The sequence below is a fragment of the Solanum stenotomum genome, chromosome 6 (assembly GCF_019186545.1).
Source record: "Solanum stenotomum isolate F172 chromosome 6, ASM1918654v1, whole genome shotgun sequence".
Classification (NCBI taxonomy): Eukaryota; Viridiplantae; Streptophyta; class Magnoliopsida; order Solanales; family Solanaceae; genus Solanum; species Solanum stenotomum.
The window spans coordinates 55496873-55522272 of NC_064287.1; the positions used below are offsets into that span (position 1 = coordinate 55496873).

The window sequence follows — 25400 nt, forward strand, 5'->3', positions numbered from 1 at the left end:
TACAGCTGTGACTCGAATACAATCATCGTTACTGGAGTATTCACATAAAACCTTAGAAAGAATAAGCAACAAGATAGAAGGCATGAAATAATCACATTCAAAGCAACAAATCGATCACCATTTATGATGTTCTCTTTTACAATAATAATATATATATTTATATATATATATATATATATATATATATATATATAAGATGACCGGACCAAAACTGAGACGAGCCGACACCCTGACAACCCTTCGAATTTTACACATTTGATCAACAAAACCTCTCGCAAACCATGATCACGGATGCTCCTGCCCTTACTGAAGTAAGACTCGACCGCAAAACTTTTGATATACACATACTACAAACAAACCAAAAAGGTTTCCACCTTTGCTCGCTACTTTGACAAAACCAACAGCAGGCCGGCACATAGACTCAAAGTCCAAATGAATGACATTAATGAGAAAGAATGGAGTATCAAATTTTGATTCACACATAGCTACAGGTCCGGCAGGTTCATTGCATTGGAGAAAAGTCGTTAGCTTCCACAGCATTATGATGATAACATTGATTGCAGTGTTAACTGCTGTTGAGGCTGCAGGGATGACCATATTGAAGCCAAGGTGGCTGGTGGCAGTGTTTGCTGAAGCTGCCTCAACAGTGTAATCATCCTACTAGCAGTCTGCTCTGTTACCAGATCCCTACCGGCACATAGGACCTACAGAAAAAGCAATTTCATGTTTCAAGATGGCAGTGGCTATATGTATATTATCCAATAAAGACACAATTCAAGATCTTCAATCAACTATCTAACAGGGGTCAGGGGGCATGAAGAGGGTGAAAGACAAATGTCAGTTAAGTACCAAAAGCCAGAGATTGTGGGGTAGATGTTTCAATCACTTCATCGTCAATCCAAGGAAAGAAAATAAGAAGAAATAAAAAACTTGGATACGCCTCACATCCTTGAATTTCAAATGAACAATTGGATCCAACAACTACTGGTTCAGAATTCAGACTGTCTCAAGACTGCTACGTTTTGGTGACGAGTATTATTCTTAACTAGTGGTGAAAGAACTAACCTCAGCAAAAATTTGAACAATTTTTGGAAGGTACTCATTGTTAGGACCCAGAAGTTCTCTGTCTGATCTGCAAGCAGGAAAATTAATTAAAACATAAGACTCAGAATACCTACCTGACACAGAGAGCAGCAATAGATTGACTTCTGTCAAAGCAGGCAAGATGACCTTGACAGATAAAACAGCCATAGCTCAAAGAGATTAACAAATGTTACAAGAATGGGTTAATCACTCCCACTTCATTAGAATGGATATTTTCTTTAACATGTATTTTATCATCAAACAATTAAACCTTATTACAAAAAGGGTCCCGAGTGTCCCTGGATTGAATCCTTAGTTAGAGAGAGGTATAAACTGCACCTATGTAACGATTAGGGAACAACTATTTTTGTCCGCTTTCAGCTATGTTGTATGGATGAGCTACCTTGTGAAACAAAATATCATATACAAGTATCATCTAGAATAGAATCCAGAGCAGCTAAGAAAAAAAAATGAGTGTAGCTATCTTCAATAAATTTAGAAGCTTCATTGAACCTAAACAAAGTAACAACAAACCAAAACTGTATTTCAAGCTCCATTAGAATGTTATAAACTCCTGACCAAGTTAGAGTACAGTAAATGCTGCTCACATTTTTTGGTTGGAGAATTGGTTGAAAGTGGTTTTCAAGTTGTCTTACTTGAGCCTAGGGTCTATCGGAAACATCATCACTACCTTCACAAGGTAGGATAAGGTATGTGTACACATCATCCTACCCAGACCTCGAAGTTTATGAGAAAAAGTACTTCCCTTTGCTTCAATTTAAGTGAATTGGTTAGAGGAATTGGAGTAAAATTTGTTATGTGAGCCTATTTGACTGGGCTCAGAGTTCAAGAGATGAAAACTTTTAAAACTTGTGGTCTTTAATATGGCATAACATCTGTGTGGTTATAAGACATCTACAGAAAATACAAGTTACAGTAAACCGGTCCAATACCTTTCGACCATTGAACAAAGTTGGTCGTGAACAACCTTGGCTTCAATCAGGTCATCTTTTATAGGCAGGTAATTCAGCCAGGCAGGAATAACCTGTCAAAAGGTCTCGAATATGAGAGTCGAAATCATAACAAAGTTATTACAAGGTTCTCCCTACAACAAGCAAAGGCTATATGTTATAGCAAAATCAAAAACATTTGTATAAAATAAGTGGAGAACACTCTAGAAACTACAAAGCATGTGATTAATACAACACTGAAGTAGTTGATTTCCATTCTCACTATAAGGCAATCATACGAATTGTTTATAAAGAAAGCTCTGTGCCAGTCCAATCACCAATAAGATTAAATTTAAAGCCTCTAACCACAAATTGTTATTAGAAGAAGTATTCCAAACACTTGAAAATGTAATAATAATGCTCCCTTAGCCATTTCAATTCAAGCACAATTATCTGACGCATATCCTGGATAAAAACATGGAATTTTACGCACATTGATAAATAGAAGTTAGGATTTACATAAAAAGTACCTGGGCTGAGTCAATGCTGTCCCGATGAAAATTACAGATCTTCCCTAATGCTGAAACGGCATTATCATAGGCCATTATGTTCTCAGGTTGTACAGCATTTGGATGCCTTAAAACAACATAGAGCCTTGACAGAGCTTCTGAATAAAGGTAACGAAATGAAGGTAAAGTAGGAACATGTTACACCTGCCACCCCCTCCTACTGCTCCAGAAAAAAAAAAGAAAAAGGAAAGGTATCCAACACCACACAATACCTCCCACTAAAGACTTGAAAGCAGAGCCACCATGTTCTGCACATACACCAAGTCCATAAACAGCAGCCTGGATATGACATTAGTGGGTTTCAGATAAATGAAATAGCAAGTCCATATTATCTAAAATAAGCCAGAGCCATTTAGCATATACAAACCTGTCTGACATCTGGGCTCTCATCATTGCATGCTTCCAAAAGGAAAGGAAGATATGTGTCATAATACCTAGTTTGCAAAGGAAGAAACAGTTCCATCCAAATTCATATCATAATAGCTCCCCAACTAAAGACAAACATGTACAAAATACACTTACTTTAAAGCTGCTTCTCGGCACTGCTCTGCAACATCATCAAAGATGCAAATTGCTATTCTCCTTTCTTCAGCTGTTTTATCCTTACCCTTAATAGATGCAGGTGGGGAAGTTAATAAAAATGAGACATATGACAAACTAAAAGAACTTACTTGCAAGAGCTACATTAGAAACCATGCGGGACTTACCCACATAGGCACTAGATATGATGAGAGCTCATCGAAGAAGGGCAAGAAAGTTGCCTTGAATGTTTTGATCAGTGTACCCAATATTTCACCAACCTAGAAAGATTTCAAAGTGATAAGCCTGATAATGCGAAAGACATGTTTAATGCTAAACAGATCTACCATTCATTCTTGAGAAACAATCTTATGTTAAACATACTTGGTCAAACACTTCTTCTTCTTGCTCATTTTCCTCCCTGAGCAATTCACCTTCCTCGGCATCAAAGTCTTCAGCTTTTGCTCTCTCTGCTCGTTCGCTCATTCGACTTGAACTGGCCGTGATGACCTGCTTAATCTCATCCACAATGCTTCGGACTTGACCTTCATCCAAGAGTAGTCCAGATATCTGAAGTCCAGAATTCATAATAAGATTAAAATATTAAAGGTCATGAGAAAGAGAAACAGTGAAATCATACTACATGTTACAAGACGTAATTAAGATTAAAGTGCAAGTTCAACAATCATTCACATCTCTAGTAAATACTTGTCCCCGAAGATGTGTGCTGGCTCTCCCAAGTTTTATGTCCAACTCAACTTTTTTGTAAGTGGCGAACGGATCAGCTTGCTGAGCGCACCTTGATTAATTCCACAAGGTACCCGCTACCTCTCCGGGTAACTCCATGTCCAACTCATATAAACTATAACTGAGTTTATACGAGTAAACTATCAAATATACAGGAATTTTGGAAGTCTAGTATCATTCTCCTGATAAACCAGAATCTTTCATTAATCACACGCCAAAATGGTGTCAAAACTATGTACAGATTGAGATGGTTCAACCACAGTCATTCATCAGATCAACCTACCTATCTCTACAAACAAGTTTCTCACTTTACAACAAAAAGTATAAATGGAATGAAGATGATCTTTTAATGATTGATACATTTATCCATCAGATAACCTTCAATATCTAACCCTCAGGGGTTGGCCTGCTGGCAATTGACTTGAGCCTTGGGGTTTGCTCCCTTTCAAGGTCTCAAGTTCGAAACCCACTAGGTGCAAACAATTTCTGAGGGCCATCGGACTGGGTAAAACCTGAATTAACCGTGGTGCACTTGCAGGAAACTCCTTGCCGAGGGCCTGTGCACCCCCGGGATTAATCGGGGCTCAAAGAGACTCGGACACCCGGTGCAAATCAAAAAAAAAAAAAAAAAAAGATAACCTTCAATATCTTTCATTCCAAATAATCCCGAAAATACCAGTGGGGAGTCCACTATCATTATTCCACCAAGACTTTTGCTCTACCACCACTTCTAGCTGTGACTAAACTAAACTTACTTTTCAAGTGCAACAGCTCGATTACACCTTGCTAATTGTCTTGTTTAGATCTCTGGGAAAGGTGTACTAGTAGGTTAAAATAATGCACAATCAATAACTAGTTTATTGTGTGAACACCAGGTACACAATCGATGAGATAATGGAAATAAATATTCTTGCATTTATTGCTACTGCACTATTTATTCGAGTTCCTACCTCTTGTCTACTTATCATTTGTGCAAAAACAGTCCGTCAAAACGACTAATTATTATCTAATTTGAATGAAATTGACTTCAGGGGTTTTCATAAAGCCACTGAAATCGCAAATGAGAAAAAGGTTGTATCAATCATTGTTGTGATGAGAATGTAGACTGTGTAACAGCTAATTATTTCAGTATATTGAGTATTTAAAGAAAAAAGAGAAGTTCAATGAAAGCACACCAATAATTCTACAGAACTTTTTCTTGAGATAAGTAATTCTACAAACCTTATAGCTACGGGCATCCGAAAGAAAAAAGTAACTGACCTGTAGGCACTCATTCAGTGCATCCAACATACTTGCACATATTTCAGTATCAGGCTCCTGTGATGGAGCAGAAATGTTACTAACTGGCAATCCAAAAATCAAAGTATCATAAATTCATAAAACTTATTTTTCAGACGTTACCAATTTATTTATTTTTTAAAGAAGATCAAAAAGTAAACAGCAACACAACAAATAATTAACCAGTTCAAGTCAACCTTATGCAAAGCTTCCACCAAAGCTGGTACTATGTAGTCGGATAGCTGCTTGACGTAGGTCTCGTTTCGGCCCTGAGCAATCCCTTTCTCTACAGCTAGTTTGGCAGACCGTAACAGCTCTGGCATGGCTATAACCAACATACAGTAAATTATCAGTAATTTGCAATATTATAGAAAAAACTAACAAACTAGAGGAGAATAAAATAGACATAACAGAAATCCACCTGAAACCGCAGCTTTCCTGACTTCCTCATGGAAATAGAATTTCAGAAGTGGGACTAATGTCGGAGCGACCTGTTTCAAGAATTAGCATACTTGTTTACTCAAAATGCAATACAAGATTTCACTCAATAACATATAAAACATGCAAGCAATTAGTGATGCCAACCTGATCAATCCATGGGTAGAAACCTTCCTTTAGCTCGTCAGCATAGCAGCATAGCATATTACAAGCTGTAGCCTTCTCCTCTAGGACACTTGTTTTGATGCCTATCCTTTTATCCCCAAGAGTTATGGTCTCCATGCTGCATCACATAAAACTTAGACAAAGGCCGAGGAATCTACAATTCTCTTATGCATTACATGGTGGGCCATACATAAACAAAGTCCTAAAATAGCAAACTAATGAAATTAAATAAAGGTTACAGATTTAATTGAATTCCATAAGAGAACATCAGTTGTTGATGCAAAAGAAGCGACCATTAGCATCACATCTTAGAATTGTAGTGACTCAGCGTCCTCGTCAAAAACTGATGTGAATAACCCTCTTTGCAACTATACTAAACATGGGAATATACACATACCATATCTAGTGGCATGGGGAAGTACATAGCAATTTTACATGAGAAAGCTGTAAGCCCAAAAATATCACATGGCAAATTATTTGTCAATTCTGACTTCTACTCCCCTTTCAACTTTCAATACAAGATTGAATATAAACAATTACTGCAACTTAGAGGAATGCCAAAAACATTCTCAATTATATAGAAGGAAAATTTCATTCTAAAATGTTCACCTATCGTCATCTGACTCATCAAGTTCATTGTCTGAATTTGCAGATGATATGGTTACATCAGGCTTAAGTTGAGCAGATTGAAGCAAAGGAGGCATGACTACACTCATGTATGGAAGGAAATCCTGTCCCAAACACTTGCAAAGTCTGGCCCAAGCCTACAATGTAATAAAATAATGTAGTGTGATCATAACGAAAAAATATACTGTGATCATGTCGAAATGAAGCTCCAAGGTTAAAAATCAAGGGATGCACCCACACCTGTAGCATGTAACTAGTAGTTGGGTCGTCCGTCTCCATTTGTGATCCTTGCAATGACAAAAGCACTTCCATAACCTTAATGACAACAAAGTTTCAAGAATAAGCTGCATGGTATAATGCTTTGACAATTGGACCAATCTGGATGAAAACACGAATGAAGCCACACATCTATAAGGGGGACTAGTAGATGCATCCAACCATATAAAACTAGAAAGTTATAGATTAAATTAAAACTGGAGAACATAGGCAGGAAATATACCATAGACATATGTTTATATTCTCATACTGACCTGCTTTGCGTCATCTCTGAATTTATCTTTGCCAACAGCCATCCCTACCAAACTTATGCACTCCATGGCTTTGGCTCGAAGCATGCGATTAGATTTGTCTGTTGCATTTACAAGGATAGTTTTCAAATAAGGCATTACAGCATCATAGTACTTTTGGAAGTGCTCCTGTAAGAACATCACATATTAGCCATTATACTCCAAAGTGGACTCGAGATATTATTCAGAATAACTGCAACAAGGTAATACCTGGGATGAATCAGCGACAGAAGCCAAAGCAGTTAATGCTCCCTCTTGCACCATTTGTTTTCCATTCTGCATTTCAGAAGATATAATAAGTAGGATAAGAAACTATAAGTTTCGCGCACTAGTCAGTGATTTTATAATATGATGTTCTCTCATGTCAAACCTGCAGAAGTACAAGAAGTTTGCTAACTATTCCATCTAGATAAGGTGTCAGAATTTCTGGTGTGCAGTTCTCACTGAAGTTGAGAACAGCTGATGCAGCATGTGCCTGTGAATATCCCAAACAGAAAAAGAAAAGTTACTGCTGATGTTGCATGCATCTGAGGTAAATATTTAATATAGTTCCTTAAACACCCTTGTTACTTTAGAGTAACAAATATCCAAATAAATGAAGTACAGTGTACCATTCAAAAGCCAAGACAAAAACTACATTATCTCAAGAGGTTTATTTTAAAAGCATTATCTAACATTCTACATATCCATAGATATACATGTCACAAGGTTTTTTTTTTTTTTTTACTCTCCCCTAGGAGCTCCCACCCCTTTGCTTCCTTGGTGAGTCAAACTCGCAACCTTCGGATATTTTTGAGCAAAAATGACCATCCTCATTAATTGATCAGATATGTTAACATATACTCCCTCCAGTGCTTTTAACTTGGGCACACCCCTTAAGAAATCTACATACTCGTAGAAAGTAAGAAGTATTTTTACTAACTTACCCTTAATGAAATGGTATATTTAATACAGTTTCTTGGTTACATAAAGACCCACTTATCTAAATAGGGATAAATTTGGAAGAAAACAGTTACTTACAAAATGAAAATGAAAAGGTAAAAACATCACGTAAATTGGACCAAAATGAAAAGGCAAAAACACCACTTAATATCGACCGGAGGGATAGATAATAAAGAAATCTATCATTCTAAATTTGGCCAACCAAATATTATACTAGAGTAATATATATTCTTTTCTTTTTTTTGATAACTGAGAAATCCCTCAGCGTAGACAGTTTGAAATGAATAGATAATGGTCCAACCCTCTACCCTTATCCCCTTAAATACCATATGCTCTTAGCACTAGATCAATGCCCTGGGGGATAAAGTAATTAATATGAGTATTATCTTCTGCTACTATTTAAAACACATTTTTTACGAAGCTACAACATCTAACGTGGGTTCACCATACCACCAGGACAAACCTGTACTCGTGGACTTTGAAAATCATCCATCGCTGTCGCTAGTGCTGGCAATACACGGTTATGATATTGAACCTGCAAATCTGGACCCAAGTCAGTTGACAGCTGGCCAATTGCATTAATAGCTGCCCACCTCACTCGAGGATGATGATCCTGGAAAGAATTGAGAACCATGTTGACCACTTGCTCCAAATTCTTAATCATCACCTGTCAAAGGAAATACGGCACAATGTTGTCACAAAAAACTAGTTAAAAATCATAGAAGAGTAAGCAGAAGTGTTCAATTCAACAAACAAACATTGGTTGAGTATACAATCCAACAATTGGAATTAAGCACTTGGACAAGCACCACCGCAGGAAACGACTCAACACACCAAAAGTAGTTATACTGAACAAATACTCTACCCATCCCGAAAAAGGAAAGGCAGGCTTTGGAGTACCAGGTCAACATTGTGAGACATAATTCTTTGACTTTTCTTTTTCTTTTGCAGAAAGGGGTTAGATTTCTGGAAACTACATTAGAAATACTTCAAAGCATAATTTTTTATAGTTGTAAGCAATTTAAAATGTTTTCAAAAGTAGTAGTCAGAGACTATCTTGACCCTTGAAGTAAAATGCTGAAAGCAATAAATGACATGTAGCAAAATATTCAGTTACGATAGGGTATGTAGGACAACAAAAATATAAGTGCACGCATACAATAACGCATCAAAAGGCACCAAAACCTACGAAACAAATTCAGTGAAACTGTTTTTAACTTCATAAAGAAAAAGTCTTCAATAATTATCAATCAACTAGTTGGCTAGAAGAATCAATTTGTCCTTTCTCAATCCTCAAAAATGTTGTTCTTCCTACTTTCAGATGGTAAATTACTCTACATATTAGGGCCCATTTCACTAAGACTTAATCCTTAACATAATTAAACAAAGTAAACAAGTTTCTCATTGGTACCTTTGAGCAACCTTCAGCAATCTGAGCAAGGGCAATGAGAGCAGCATGGTGCTTCTGCCATTCGGGTGCAGCCAAGTAAGCCGGCAACTGTTCAGAAGCAACAGGAACAATTGTGTTACCGCCCAGTGCAATGGCTAACCTATCCAAACACTCCTGCCCTACACTATAATTACTTGTTTCCCCTGCATCCTCGTGCTCAGCTTCAGCACTATGCCAAAGAACTTCATCCTCCACATCTAACAACATCTTCATCAAAATAGCAAACAACCTATTAATAAACTGTGGCAACTTCCTCATCATTCCTGGGGCACGTTCCCTGGCCTCAGTCAATGTAATCACAAATTCAATAGCCAAGTGCCTGGTCCCCTCTTCTAGACTCTCTGCCTCGGCTATTTGCAACATTGCCCCTACAACATCCACTAGTTGTCTCCTCAAGAACCTAGGCTCAGTCCCTGCTAATTCAATCATCAATTCCAACGCTTCTTGTGCTGTAGCCTCTTGACCAAGGTTCAAGGCCTCAGTCAAGGTACTCATCATCCCAGGCAATAGATCCTGAAACCTATCCCTCTGGCTTGCGATGGCTAAACACTGTATGAAATTGATTGCAGCACTTAATGCAGCGATCCTGACATCAGGATTGGAGGAATTATTCAAGTTTTGCAGGAAAACTGAATGCAAATCCTTTGTATAGGGAACCAAAATGTCACCTATATACTGTGCTAATTGAGCAAATATAAAAAAAGCAGATTCCTGTAACTTTGGTGAATGGCTAGTAACAGAGTGAAACATGAATGGCAATATTTCAGGCCATTGATTTTCAGGGAGAATAGATGAAGCGAGTTCGGAAATGGTGTCACATAACTTTTTGATAATGGATTTAGATTGTTCATGTTGGATACATGTGAGTAGGAGTGACTTAATAGAGGACTGGGTAGAGTGAGTGAGTTTTGGCCAGATGAAGTCGTCATCCCGAGTAAGCAACTTTCGGAGGAGTATAGCTGACATAGCACGGGGCTCGATATGTGGGGAGGTGGTGAGAAGGTTAGCAAGCTTGATAGCGAGTGAATTGGGATCATTCTGCTTGATGAGGTTGAAGATTGACTCTGCTTGGGATCGTTGTTCGTTGGAGGTTGACATGAGATGTGAGATTAGAGTTTCGAATGGTGCCGGGTCGGCTCCGAGTATGGCCGCCACTTGCTGCTGAGTTGACTCAGAATCCATCACTGATAGATAGATAGATAGATAGGGTTGCGACTTCCGAGAGAGCTCTGCTCTGCTCTGCTATGGAGGAAGGAGTGGTGGCGCGGGGGTTTTCTCTCTCACACACACGTCCAAATGGATATATAGCAGCACGTAAATGGAGAGGGAGAATTTGGAGGGTTTTCGTCTTTGAAATATCAGGCTTTTTTTGAGTTATCAAACAAATGGTCTCGATAATAAATAATCCGTAAATGTTTTATTTAATTTGGTAAGTATTATTTATTTTATCACATATTACATAGTAATAAATGCTTAAAACTATATAGAATTTGAACAATAAACATATTTATCCTAGATGAAATAATACATTATACATGGGATTCCAAGTATGATGCAAATTGCTATAATATCAAGTAAGATTGGGCCAACTTTTTATTGGGTTGATATCTCAACTAAATCAATTTTTATTCAATACTTGAATGTGTTTATTTGATGTATTATATAAATAGATGAATATAAATCTTGATAAATCTAATCAATTACTTGTTTCAGAATTTTTCTTTTTGTTTCTATACCTTCGTAATATGTTAGAAAACTTAAAGGCCCTTAAATTAAATCTCTCAATACATTCTCACATACGGGTGTAAATAACTTTTTTATTTTAATGTATAACATTAATCAAGGTCCGAAAAAATATTCTTGAATCTTATATTATATCGCATAAAAAGTTTCATTTTATATCAACAATTGATTTGATGTGATGGTGTAGTTATTTTTTTCATTTCTTGTTTTGATTTTACTTATAGTTTAATAATTTTATATTAACATTTGTATCCTGCTTTTTTATAGGTTTATTAATAAAAATAATAATAATTTTGTTTTATTATTCAAGAGGGTCAAAATAGATATATAGGTGCCCCGTTCAACGTTTGCCCTAATAAAGCTCCAATCAGCTCAATCTCTACTGTCACCGCCGCTGCAAAATTCTTGTTAGCCGCAGGTATATCTCTTATCCTCTATGTGTATTCCTCTAGCATGTAATATTTACTCGCAGATGTTCTAGTTAGGGTTTCTGAAACTTATCCTTTATTTTCCTACGAATCCAGGTCGTATCTTTTGGGGTAATTCTATTTCATCTTTGTTTTTGATTGTTTGCTTTGCTGAAAAATGATTTTTTTTTTCGAAAAGTTCCGGTAGTTGGGAGGATTACATTTTTTTGTTGTGGATTACCTTTACATGCTATGCCTTTTCAATTCCTTGTATAAGACCAAAAAAGTGTTCTTATTGCAGTTATGGATGTCTTTTGATGTTGGAACTAATAAGCAATTTGAGAATGATTTGTTTTACGTGTGCTCTTTTTTTAGCGTTTGGATCTGATCCTTTAGTTGTTGTGAAAGAATTTGTGTTGTGTTGAGAGTTGTTTTAGTAAATAAATAAAGAGAATGAAAGAATGTTTGGACAACCAAAAACCTATCTTTATGAAAAGGGACTTAAATAGTCCGGGACCCCCCTGAATTTGGCACCTTTTATTCTGTATTCACTAAAATGTTGTTGGTTCTAATTACCCCCTCAATGTGGTATTTTGATAGCCTTTTAGTTTGTGTTTTCCAACTTAATTGTGTTTGGACCCCATAAATAGAAAGAAAATGCTTTGACTCCGTCTTGTTCTAGTTTGAGAGGAGCTTGGACCTTTATTACATCATGTCTCTTGTTTAATAGGTGGAGCCGATGGAGAAAAATGAAGCAAAACATTCTTATGATTACTAGGATTGTGATAATCATTTTATACCTCATCATAAATTATATTAATACTGCTATTATATGCTTATGGGTACATGCTAAATATAAGTTTGGCGAAGGTCGGGTATACATGCATTTTTTTCCCCAGGAACAAAGCTTCTTTACCCTGATTATACTGGTTTTTGGATGTTTAATCAAACTGAATATGTTTTGATTGCTATTTTTTGGTGTGACATATATTAGTCTTCTAATCCGATGAACTGATGATAGATCTCGACTAATCTGGTGAAAATGAGGGGAAGAAGTTACAGCCCCTCACCCCCTAGAGGTTATGGAAGGAGAGGAAGGAGCCCAAGCCCCAGAGGGGGTCGCTATGGTGGTCGTAGCAGAGATGATCCGACTACTCTATTAGTGCGCAATCTTCGCCATGACTGTCGGTATGCATTTTGTCAACATTTTATTCTTGGAGCATACCAGATTCATTTTCTTTTAGCTCAATCTGTAAAGCTGTTTTTTCTTTGTGGAGAAGTGATTGATTACATGCTTGTAATGGATGCTGTGTGCACTAAATTAGAAAACATGCATAGGATTTTTGTCTTGGGGACACAGCATGGGTCCGAAATAAGATTGAAGAATGTTGGCCGTATGAAATCTATTCTCTCTTTGTAGCCATCTGTAGGGACTACTTACCTTCTTCTTGCCTTTCTGAGTAAGAGCTAAAATTGGTCCTAATAAACTGTTACAATTCCTATGATTAATTCAGTTACATTATGTTAGGTTTAGGTGTTCCATGAATTCTTGCATGTAGCATGTCGTTCCACTTACTTTGCTGTTTGTGTGCAGGCCAGAGGACCTCAAAAAACCATTCGGGCAAATTGGTCCTGTCAAGGACATTTACTTGCCAAGGGACTATTATACTCGGTGAGCTTGTCTTGCATTGTCTTTATCTACACAATTCTTTCCCTCCTTGAAAGAAGAAGAAGAAGAAAGAAAGAGAGGAAGAGAGATCTCATAGAGAAGTGATGGAGTTATTCAATTACATTCATATCTTTAGATACTTTGTCCTATACAGTCCAACATATTGCCTTTCATCTTTTGGAACTAGATATTTTATATTGTAGTTTTTGAGAGTCAATTCATTAAATTTAGTTTGACTAGGGATGGCAAATAGGGCGGGCGGTTGCGGGACAAACCCTCATAACCCACGGAGACTTTAATCCGGCCTGCTCCGCATAGAATGATTCATTGTTTTCAACTCTCCTTGTGCTCTGCCCCACGTAAAACCCATCCCCCCACCCCCGCATAATTTGCTATTTTTTTATAAAAAAATAATTCACAGAAGATGTTTTGAAGAATGGAATATAGTCCTCGAGTTAAATCTCCTCTCCTAAAACACCCATTAATCACATTATTGATGTCCAAAGTAAACCAAGTGCTTCAGCTTTTATTTTATTTGTTACCGTCGTTTTCGAAGCTACTGTATCCCATAAATATGTCATAGCCCCCAAGGCCTAGCTCAAGTGGCAAAAGGTGGAGGATTTGTGGCTTAGTTCGCAGGTTCAAACCCCACATCATGCAAAGTGAATCCCGGTATTTAAGTGGAGAATGGTAGAGGGGCGGGCCCGTTATCCACCGAGTTTAGAAGGCTGTGATTGGTCCAAATGGCCGGGTCATAGACGGATTTCTCAGTTATAAAAAAAATATAAAAATATGTCATAATTCTTCATAGCTTGGGCAATTGAAGGGGTAGCAGATGTGTTCTTTTTGCTGGAAGTAGCCAAGGGAAAAGCTTGGTTATGCCGTGATTGCACATTGTATAATTGTTTATTAGTTTAAGCTCACGTAATGCCGTGACGATAATTGATGTCAGTTTCTTGTGGAGTTGAGTGTGTGTTGGTCTTTGTACGCCTAAGAAAGTTCAGTATTAAAATTTAATTTTTTAGTATTTTTCTTTTTCTTAAACCCGCAACCCACATCATTGTTGAAACTATTTGAACCTGCCAAGGCTTAACCCATAGCTTTAAACCTGCCCTGCCTAGTTGCCATCCCTACGCTTGACATAGAAATTTCTGTTGGCTTTTGTTTATTTTTTATTTTGTATTGGGTTCTGTTGTTTACTCATTGTTATGTCATGTTGGGTAACACTTAATTAAAGTTGTTGAGATGTAGCAGTGATACTAAAGAGTTTTGGAGACTTCAAGTAGTAAGAGTTCTGTTGACACTTTCCAGTAGTAAGAGATGTAGCAGTGATACTAAAGAGTTTTGGAGACTTCAATCAAGTAATAAGAGTTCTGTTGACACTTTCAAGTAGTAAGAGAGCTCTTGACAATCAATGAAGTAGTAAGAGTTCAAGGTGATGTTAATGGTAGTGAAGATTGGAAGGAATATGGATATATCAATAGAATGTGAAGATTTCAAGTTTTCACGTCTTGAAGAATTTCAAATCATCTTTTAACTGATACACGAAAGGTCAGCAGCCATGTGCTTGCTTCTGTGCTTATCAAGGCGTTCCAATTTTATGGGGATTATTTTAGGTTTGTTGTTTTCGGGCTGTTTGAAAATATTGGAAGTATTTAGGCAAGTCTCTTCTTACTGCACACTTTTTTTTCTTAGAAACTAATTTGATTTTGACTCCAAATATATTGGTTTTTATTCTAATTGTTGGGGTGAGTTTGCCCGTCAGAGGTTCCTTACAATTCTGAAACTCAAACTTGCTCCTGTCATTATTCTAAGTTTCTAACTAAGATATTCAAATAGCCCTCGAGTTCTGTAGCTTGGATTAACATCCACTCGCTGAATTGTACTGTAATTTGATTATGTCTTTAATACATTTTCTTGTGTTCCCTCTTCTCTTGCTTGTCCTTCCTCTTTTACTTCACAGTGAACCACGTGGTTTTGGATTTATCCAATATCTGGATCCTGCTGATGCAGCAGAAGCTAAGTATCAGATGGATGGTCAGGCTTTCCAAGGTCGGCAACTGACAGTAGTTTTTGCTGAGGAGAACAGGAAAAAGCCTCAAGAAATGAGAGCTAGGGAGCGCGGAAGGTAGTTCTTTCTACTATGTTTGCTCATTTTTGAATTCTTTAGTTCACTTGTGTCTTACTTGAACAGTAGTTTCATGTGGTTTAGTTCCGAAAATTGGTTGTGGGAATTACTATCTCAAAGGAGGAATTTGTTTTTGTCTAAAAACAAAAGGATTAATTTGTTTGTGTTTTGGATGTTCTCTTTTAGCCAGTCATTTCTGTTGCTCTATCAAATTCTTGGACAATAGAGTTGTAAAGCCTCTGTTACATTCTGTATTTTTCTCATTATTAAGTCCTTGTTTTTTCAAATCATGGATTTTAATGAAAATCGATGTTTAAGTTTTCCAAATGTCTAGTTTCTTAGTCACAAATTTATATGTTTATTCTATTTTAGTGCCTATAAGGATTGTCATATTTCTTCTTTCCTGAGATATTAACACTATGATGTACCATCTTGCAGTGGTAGGGGTGGCCGCAACTATGATCGGAGAGGTACTCCCCCTAGGTACCATAACTCTCCTCGGTATTCACGATCTCCACCTCCCCGCGGCCGTGATTACTACTCTCCACCTAAGAGAAGGCAATACTCAAGGTATGCTTATTAGACACAAATGTGATATAATTGAAATTTTGTGGTGATTGATGGAAAATGAACCTTGCTTGCATTAGATCATTGTGAATGACAGACTAGCTCTTAATCACTTAGAGCATCTCTCCTAGGAATCAATATTCTGGTTTGTGAAGATATGTTGCCTCCGGTTTCTTCCTACACTGTGATTTCTTTTGGTTTTACCTTTTACTCAAACCTTATTCATGTTTGACTCTAGGAAGTTGATCTGATAGCAAGATGGATCAAAGTGAGGGTAAATTTAAAAGCTTCAACATTTCCCTAGTCTGCTACAGCTAGCTTGAACTCAAGCATTAAAACCCCTTCCCGTTCTCAATTTGTCAGCAGTGTGAAGGGGAATAGCCTTTGAGTATTGAGAATGAGAATGTTGGGAACATTGTCTATAGTAAGTGAAACCTGCTTTATTGATTTCTTAGGTAGGATCAATTACTGTCCAAAAAGTTTTCAGAACTCAACTCACCTTTTTTTCTTATCTTTCGAATTTTATTTGAGCGTTTGGGCGAATTCTTTGCTTCTCTTATCCATAGAATAGAAACTTGCTAAAACTAAGCCATATTTGCAACTTCTAAACATGTAACATTTCATATAAGTACTGGAGTTCCTTGGTTAATTATTTGGTCTGGATGTAGTTGCTCTGATTTGTGATATGAATATTTATCTCCTTCTCTTGCAGGTCTGTTTCGCCTGAAGAGAAAAGATACAGTCGTGAGAGATCATATTCTCCTCGTGGTGGTCAGGGAAGGGCATACTCACAATCCCCTCCTAGGGAGCAGTCTCCACCATTCAATGGGTCAAGAAGCCGCAGTCAAAGTCCAGTCAGGGAGCATTCTCCACCTTATAATGGTTCAAGGAGTCGCAGCCGGAGTCCAGTTAGGGCACGTTCTCCAGTTAGGGGTCACAGCAGGAGGCTGAGCCCTAGTCAAGGCCATAGTAGGAGCCCTGATGCTGTCCATTATTCCAGGAATCCTGACCATGACGTGTCCCCGAGACACTGAAGACTCTCCTCTTGGTGACGAATGCTGTAGTTTGAACAACATGATGTGATTTTCTGTTTAATTAGTTTTGTCATGGAATTCAGCAGTTGCATGTAGTGACAATCCATATGGATTATTTTACCGACTTGCTTCTTTTGCTTGTTTGTACTTTATTAGTACTGATGGATAGGGATGACAACATTGCTTTCTCTTCATGTGTGAGTCATTTGACTGATGTTCTTTAGACTGCGTATATTGCAATTGTTGCTTCTCTTCACTTGGATCATGCGCTTACAATCTGTTTGGTTTGACCAATTATTTTGCCCGTACTGTTTTCTCATTTTTTTGAGTTTAATTTAATGATTTCCGATTTACATGTACTTGTATTCTTTGAGCTATGTGGATGATATATTTTGAAGGGAAAAAAAGTTGAAATACAACTACTCTATGGATTTAGATATTCGAAGTATGACTTGTTTTAATTAAGCACTTAAAGACACGACAATGACTCATTTCATCGGAAGTAAAATTCATTTGAAACTGATTTCACAAACAAGTTTGTGAGGAAAAAAAAGGCTACTATTCTGAATACGTTAATCACATGTTCCAACTAACCTTTTCTTACTGCTAACCTTTCAAAAGTAGGTGCCAACCCCTCTTAACTCTATTATCACGGTTGACCTGAAGTTACATAAACAAGCATAAGAGGATAGGAGAAAGAACATTTGAAGGGAAATTTAGTGTATTGGTGAAAGATGGGAAAGAACATAAGTGAAGTTGGGATGGAAGATTTAGTAAGAGCAGGAGTAGGAGAGGAGGAGGCTAAATGGTTGATGGCAGAGCTGAAAGCTGCAATTGCTAAAGTGGGTTTCTCTCAAAAGGAGTTATGGCGTGAGGTCACTGCTCGGAAATTGCTCAAACCATCACACCCACATCCGCTGCACCAGCTTCTTTACTACTCTGTTTACCATAACTATCACAATGGCCCACCTCTCTATTGGTTCCCTTCTCTGTAATCTCTCTCTTTCCCTTTATGGCTATGATTATTGGGTTGTGATGGCTAATTACTTGGACTAATAACAGCTGTAAATTGTTCTCTTTCTGTTGTTGTCATTTTGACAAGTGATGCCTGTATGTCAGGTATTTAGTTGAAAACGAAACTGAATGTATGTTGAGGATCCATATAGCAGTTGTTATCCATCATATTCTGAAAATTGTATTTGACTTGCTTCCTATGGATTTCCAAGTTATTGTGTTTACTACTGTCCATTTAAGTGATATGTTTCGTTGGTCTTTTCCCTGGCTAGACACTTTGGATCAAGGAAGAGTAACCTGACTCCATTAATGGAGAAAACTTGAAGACAAAAAAGTTACTATCAAACAGTTGAAATTGCACTTTTTGTTACATTTCACACACAATTTTAGCAGTTATTAGTTTTTTCTGAGAACTTATACAGTGTTGCTTGAAAGTGTTTTAGTTATAAAAACTTAGTTTTTAGAGTTGCATATTCGTTAAATCTCAGCTGATAAATTGCTATCTCTATGCAGGAATGAATCTAGATACACAAATTTGGGCCGCATAATGGAAACTCATTGTCCAAAGCTTTTCGGAGCATCATACGAAGACCCAATCTCGAGTTTTAAAGAATTTCAGAGGTTTTCTGTTCAGCATCCTGAGGCAAGTTGTTGTTTCAATTTTGACTTGGAACTTCTGGCTGCTGAGATTTATTCCACATTCTGTTCATACTTGGAGCTTATAATTTGAGAAGTTTTACAGATTTACTGGTCAATTGTTTTAAAGCAACTTCCAATTCACTTTCTGGAAGCCCCTAAATGCATCTTGGATACCTCTGACAAATCAAAACGTGGAGGAAATTGGCTTCCTGGTTCAGTTCTAAATATAGCCGAGAGTTGTGTACGTTCGAGCAATTACAGCAACAAGCAGGATGATTGTGTGGCCATTGAATGGAGGGAAGAAGGGAACGATGATAAAGAAGTTAATTGCATGACATTGAAACAGCTGAGAGAACAAGTAATGTAGGTTCCGACTCTGCATTGTAATATCTCTTCATTCTGTTCATATTTGGATGAATGAAGTGTATGTTCTCTAATTGGTTCTGGTGAAATTAAAACCATCAACTAATTAAATTGTTCTTGTGGTTCATCTCATGCACTATACTCTTGTCTTGCATTTGGTATTATGGATACAATATATTTTCCTGCCTTTGGTTTTGGTTTTCTAATACTATCTTCAGGCAACATGATTTGATCAGTTGCCGTTCTGTAAAAATACATTGGCTTACGTCCCTCTACATGCTCCTTTCTTCTCATAATAACTCTTTTCTTAATTGGGAAGACATTTTAAACTCATTCTCTCTTCCACAGGATGGTTGCAAATGCACTGGATAACATGTTCTCAAAGGGAGATGCAATTGCCATTGACATGCCAATGACTGTCACAGCAGTTGTTATTTACTTGGCCATTGTTCTTGCTGGATTTGTGGTAGTATCAATTGCTGATAGCTTTGCTGCACAGGAGATTGCAGTCCGTTTAAGAGTATCTAATGCTAAGGCTATATTTACACAGGTACTTCTATTTTCTAGTGAACATAAAATGTTAACCAAAGGGGTTCCCTATGGAGGAGATAGATGGGGACACTTTCCAGAATATTTTCTGCATTGAAATGTTAACAATATGAATCCATCAAGAGATGGTTTTTCTCTGCCTATTTAACAATTAGTCCTAGGTGTTCTTCACTAGATTGGCCTTTTCCATATATATGTTTTTTTTTCCTTTAGGCGGCATTCTCTAAAATTCTTCCTTAACTAGTTTTCAAGGACATGATATTTATCTCTCTCTATATCATGTCAGGTCTGTAATCCCCTAATCGTTTGTTAATGTCTTACACCCCTGGTGTAAATCTTCCCTTGTTCCCTTTTGAGTTATGATCAATCAGACAATGTTACAGGATTTGAAGTTCCGCAGACATACGAATAAGAAATCTCTGGCTTCCAGTTTATGTTTAAAAAAGATATTCAACTTACAGGACCATATTTTGATCATGAATTATGAAGTTTTGGATGAATATTCAGCTTTATTATTGTCTATGAGTCTGTTCTAGTGTGAGTTAATATTGTAATCTAATAACCAATAAACAAAAGTAAATATTGTCTAGTTGGTGACATTAATCTTAATATCAGTAGAGCTATTTAACTTGTGTATGATTATTTCTAACATCTAAGCTTTATGAAAATTTAGGATTCCATAGTGCGAGGAGGCCGAAGATTCCCCTTGTATAGGTAAGTGACTAATGTTATGCTGGATGGTAAAACTGTGAAAATGCACACAAGTTACCTGCATATGTCTGTCTTTGGTTGGGTATAGAAAGTTGTGAAATCCCTTCAAGGAAGTGATGGGAAAATTCATCTTCCTCCCAACCAAAAATTACACATTCTTCAGCATGCAAGAGAAGAAAGAACAAGAAGTTAACGGAAAAAAAAAAAGACAACGCCAAAATACTGTCAGTCGAAGTTCCACTAATAAGGAATTAAATAAAAAGAAGGGAAAGAAATTCAAATGCCATTACTCCAGCCATTGATTTTTGTATCATTTCACCCTTAAAGAAACAAATATATTTGCTCTTGAACTATGGCGGAGACATCGTTCTTTCATGAACATAGTGAATACATGGTTCATTCTCTCAAACTCTTGCAGTCGAGTTATAGAAGCTGCTCCACTTAAAGCTATTGTAATACCTGCAACTGGGGAGGATGTACAAGTTCAATTAAGGAACCAAGATCTTTCATGGAAGGATTTTCTTGCCAGTGTCAGTCACCTTCCCAGGTAATATAATGACTTCTTTTCTTCAACAACATTTATGGTGAATATTTTCTCTAATTGATAAATTATTGTACTAGTGTTTATGACCCTGATGATGGTTCAAAATTCGTGAATCTATCATGACAATATATAGCACTTTTAGTGGCAATCCAGGGTTATGCTGGATTTGGTCTTTTATTCCCAACCTCCTCAGTTCTCCAAGGATGTCTAAATTTTGCAAAATTGTATAAAGAATTGCTGCGAGCCTGCGACTATCAAATAATATCTTTATTTACCCTTGATGTAAAAATTTAAGCTTTGATTATATTTTCTTCTCTGGCAGGCCAAATTATTATTTTCCGGTTTATCAATCCATAGAATCTGTTACCAACATACTATTCTCATCAGGAACGACAGGTAAATTGCCCTTGCTGAGACTACATAATTTATTTTTGGCTGTGCATTTTGTGTAGCTTGTTGATTCGGTTGATCGTTTTGCCTTTGTCAGGAGATCCGAAAGCAATTTCTTGGACTCACCTGTCTCCCATTCGATGTACTGCTGATTCATGGGCTCATCTTGATATTCAAGCTGGTGATGTTTTCTGCTATCCCACAAACTTGGGATGGGTGATGGGACCAGTTCTACTGTACTCCTGCTTTCTAACTGGTGCAACTCTAGCTCTCTATCATGGATCTCCTCTAGACCATGGTTTTGGGAAATTTGTGCAGGTGATCAACTGAATCTCCTATGCAGAAAGAAACTTTTATCTTCATAGTCATTTAAGGGTCTGCCAGACCTATACTGAAATCTTTATCTTTTGGTGAATGTTCGAGGCAATTAAATGTGTTAGCTAAGTATCTCTCGGCAACACAACTTCCTATAGTAGCAATTTTTACTTTGATCACATTTTGTAAAAACCTAATTCAGCTGAGCTTGTGTGTCTAAATTTTATTTATTCTCTCTACCCTCCATGTGTTAGTAGGATGCAGGAGTTACTGTCTTGGGGACTGTTCCTAGCTTAGTGAAGACTTGGAAGAGTACTGGGTGTATGAAAGGCCTCGATTGGACAAGGATAAGGTACTCCTTGAGTTAAAAAGCTATAGACATATAAGACCGATTTGTCAGTGGGACAATCTAACATGAAAGCATCTGCAGGATGTTTGCTAGTACTGGAGAAGCCTCTAATGTTGATGATGACCTTTGGCTTTCTTCAAGGGTGTACTATAAACCCATTATTGAATGTTGTGGAGGCACAGAGCTATCATCATCTTACATTATGGGAAACCTTCTTCAACCACAAGCTTTTGGAGCATTTAGCTCTGCAACAATGTCCACAGGATTTGTCATCTTAGATGAAGATGGGCTCCCTTATGTTAGAAAGCTTTACGGCATTTTAAATATCTTCAGTTTATTGAGAACCCGCATGTTTTTTGAATTCCTGGATGTTCTATTCATAATGAGAAAATATTTTTTTATACCTGTTTCCAGCCAGATGATGACGCTTGTGTTGGTGAAATTGGCCTGTTTCCTACCTATATGGGAGCTACTGATAGATTGCTGAATGCTGATCATGAAAAAGTGTACTTCGAGGGAATGCCAATATACAAAGATATGGTAAGCACATGTCGTAGAAAAGCAGTTTTCTTTGTCGGATTTTCCCTACAACACTTAGCATTGTACTATTGAACCGTGTGAAATTGAATTTTGGATTAATTGTTGATTGGCTCATTCTTTACTTCCTAGCTTCGGATATGGCCTTTTATGCTAATAAGGTTCATTTCTAGAGAATGAAATGGTTCGATCAACTAGGCATGAATTTTCATGATAATTCTGACAGTTGACTCTCAAATTCTTTTGCCAAACAAGAGTAAGATGGTTGACTACAGATTGCAGATGATAGACTCAAAACTCAAATTCTTTTTCCATATTTTAATGGGATGAGTTGTGTTCTGTTGAGTAGCTTTTAATTAACTAACTTGATCACTTTCATTGCTGTTATAACTTATACTGAAGTCCCCCCCACCCCCCACCCCCCACCCCCAGCAACTAAGGAGACATGGTGATATCCTAAAGCGAACTATTGGAGGTTATCTTGTTGTTAACGGCAGAGCTGATGACACCATGAATCTTGGAGGCATAAAGGTACTATCAATTAAAGTTTGCTAGTAGACAGCACTAGAAGATGAGAACACAAGACAAATTTATATCAACACTCAAATGAAATCTTCTTTTGTTTACGTGCAGACAAGTTCAATAGAAATTGAGCGTGTATGTGATGGTGCTGATGAGAGTGTCCTTGAAACTGCTGCAGTCAGTGCTGCCCCACCCAATGGAGGTCCAGAACAGTTAGCTATATTTGTGGTTGTCAAAGAGGGGATGAATATTTCACCAGACACACTAAAGAAAAGATTCTCAAGAGCCATTCAAAGCAATCTTAATCCTTTATTCAAGGTTTGTACCTTTCCATTCGGCTATCGAAGTATCCTCTATTTGGATTGGATTGAATTGAATTGGATTGAGAATTTGTTAAATTAGAATAGAAAGATATACAAACAATCACTTGATTTTGTTTATGTATCATTAATAGGTGAGATGGGTAAAGATAGTTGGAATGTTGCCTCGAACAGCTTCAAATAAGTTGTTGAGGAGAGTTTTAAGAGAACAGTGGAAGCAACATATTCAGATACAGAGTAAACTTTAGCTCAAATTTGCAAAAACAGGTCAAGCAAGAAGATATGATGTATGTTGTCATTATATTATGTAATAATAATAATTGTTTATACTTGAAGGGAGAAAAGTTCAATACTTGACTAGATTAGAAAAAACTCCGTGTACGTAAAGACATAAAATATGAAGATGTACGTAAAGACATAAAATATGAAGAGAATCCTAACTAGTATTATCTCTCTTTTCCTTCCTCCTTCCCCTCTTGTGTACTAGTGGTTGGTTGGACACAGAAACTTGCGGATTATATTCAAAACATAAATCATGCAATCAAGACGGCTGCTTGGTTCCTCCTCCTCCTCCTCGTCGTCATTATTATTATTATTATTATAATATATCTCCATGAGTCATGACAATATTTTTCAAATTCTGAAATTCTTTTCGGTGTTTCATCTTGCCATGCATGATAGCAATAAATAGTAAATAGTTGCAGATGCTTGATTTCCTTGCCATCCCTTTCAATAACGGACGGGCTGAATACTGGATTTCACAAACTGCACTCCTACCTCCATTACTTCACTATCATCCGAACCCATTATCCAACTCTAATTTATTTATAAACTCAAAGTTCTTCAACTTTTCTCTATACGGTATATTTTTATATAATGAAGAATAAAAAGCAACATCCCTATTTATAAATAATAGTAAGACACCAAATCAAATAAAATCAGGATTAGAAAACTAATTCCAATTTCCTAACTAGACATAATTAAATTAATACCAAAATAACAAATCCTAGCTCCTAGAATAAAGGTTCTATTTATTTTATAAAATAAAATAGTAGAAAGAAAACCTACTTTCGCACTAACTAGAAGACCTAGTAATAATTTTAATTACAAATCTTATTTACACAGAGAGAGTATTAATTAAAAAATTAGCAAATATCAAATCCTAACGGTTTAGGTTTCCAATATAAGAAAATAATTTAGTTACTCTCATAAACCACAAGAGAAGAGAAGGAGGGTTTTGACTTTGCAGATTTGAGGAGTGGGAGTAGGTTTGAAATCGGCATAAGTAAAACAAAAATCAAATATGATGAAGAATTTTCCTACTCCTTATCTAATTGAAATATGGAAATATGTAAATAACATCGAGAATGTAAATATTATTGAAAAAGTGTAATAGTTTACTAGATTATAATTAGTAGAGAAAAATTGAAGATATAGAATCCTAACTAGCTAGTATTATATTCTTTTTCTCCTTTGAGATGTTCAACCATCACCTCTGGTGTACTAGTGGTTAGACGCAGCAACTTGCGTGTTTTATTCAAAACAGAGACCATGCGATGAAGACGTCTGCTCCGTTTCTTATCTTCATCATCGTCATCATCCTCACCATCACCATTATCATTATCATCGATATCATCATCATTATCATCAATCTTAATTTTCTCAGTTAGCATGTCTGGTGAGATTTGAAACAAAAAGCTGGATTAATTAATCATATGTATTTGGATTTTGGAAAATCTCAAATATAAATAAATATTATATATGTACCTTGAGGTGTGAAATTTCCACGAGTCATGACAATATGTTCCAAATTCTGAAAAACTTTTCGATGTGCGGTAAGGACTTTCATCTTGCCATTCATGATTGCAATTAATAGTTCCAGATGCTTGATTTCGTTGTCAGCGTCTTCAGTAACAGGTTGAATACGGGATTTGAGTTTCATCTTGCCATTCAGGATTGCAATTGATAGTTCAAGATGCTTGATTTCCTTGTTAGTGTCTTCGATAACTGGCTCAATACGAGAATTCACAAACTGCACTCTTGCCTTCATTACTCCACTATCATCCAAATCCATTATCCAAACTATTTTATTTATAAAATCAAAAGTTCTTGAATCCTACTTCAAACTTACTTTTCTCGATATATTCTGTAAAGTGAAAAAATAACTAGCAACATCCCAAATAACTAACAATATCCCTATTTATAATAGTAAGACACCTAATTAAACCAAAACTAGAAAATCAATTCTTATTTGAACTATTAGGA

At 36.7% G+C, this 25400-nt stretch overlaps 3 protein-coding genes across 3 annotated transcripts; 2 read left to right on the forward strand and 1 right to left on the reverse strand.

Annotated features, from left to right (window-relative positions):
* Window positions 1-173: 173 nt before the first annotated feature.
* LOC125867161 (uncharacterized) lies at window positions 174-10684 on the reverse strand. Its single transcript, XM_049547589.1, has 20 exons — window positions 9296-10684; window positions 8348-8551; window positions 7313-7417; window positions 7153-7218; window positions 6907-7071; window positions 6617-6691; window positions 6359-6513; window positions 5732-5867; window positions 5568-5637; window positions 5344-5471; window positions 5129-5185; window positions 3506-3691; window positions 3310-3402; window positions 3125-3210; window positions 2970-3036; window positions 2815-2881; window positions 2564-2700; window positions 2037-2128; window positions 1066-1132; window positions 174-704 (listed from the first exon to the last, which is right to left on the reverse strand). The coding sequence occupies exons 1-20, from the start codon at window positions 10514-10516 to the stop codon at window positions 540-542; spliced, it is 3342 nt and encodes a 1113-aa protein (XP_049403546.1). The 5' UTR covers window positions 10517-10684; the 3' UTR covers window positions 174-539.
* A 698-nt stretch (window positions 10685-11382) lies between these two features.
* Window positions 11383-17140, forward strand: LOC125869028 (serine/arginine-rich SC35-like splicing factor SCL30A). Its single transcript, XM_049549584.1, has 6 exons — window positions 11383-11495; window positions 12506-12672; window positions 13079-13156; window positions 15117-15281; window positions 15720-15851; window positions 16561-17140. Exons 2-6 carry the CDS (start codon window positions 12527-12529, stop codon window positions 16880-16882), a joined length of 843 nt encoding a protein of 280 aa, XP_049405541.1. The 5' UTR covers window positions 11383-11495; window positions 12506-12526; the 3' UTR covers window positions 16883-17140.
* A 440-nt stretch (window positions 17141-17580) lies between these two features.
* Window positions 17581-23510, forward strand: LOC125869214 (probable CoA ligase CCL12). The gene is made up of 14 exons (XM_049549779.1): window positions 17581-17873; window positions 18410-18539; window positions 18639-18898; window positions 19247-19448; window positions 20121-20161; window positions 20577-20705; window positions 21025-21098; window positions 21190-21410; window positions 21665-21759; window positions 21838-22054; window positions 22171-22296; window positions 22726-22824; window positions 22927-23133; window positions 23270-23510. The coding sequence occupies exons 1-14, from the start codon at window positions 17617-17619 to the stop codon at window positions 23381-23383; spliced, it is 2172 nt and encodes a 723-aa protein (XP_049405736.1). The 5' UTR covers window positions 17581-17616; the 3' UTR covers window positions 23384-23510.
* The last annotated feature ends 1890 nt before the right edge of the window (window positions 23511-25400 follow it).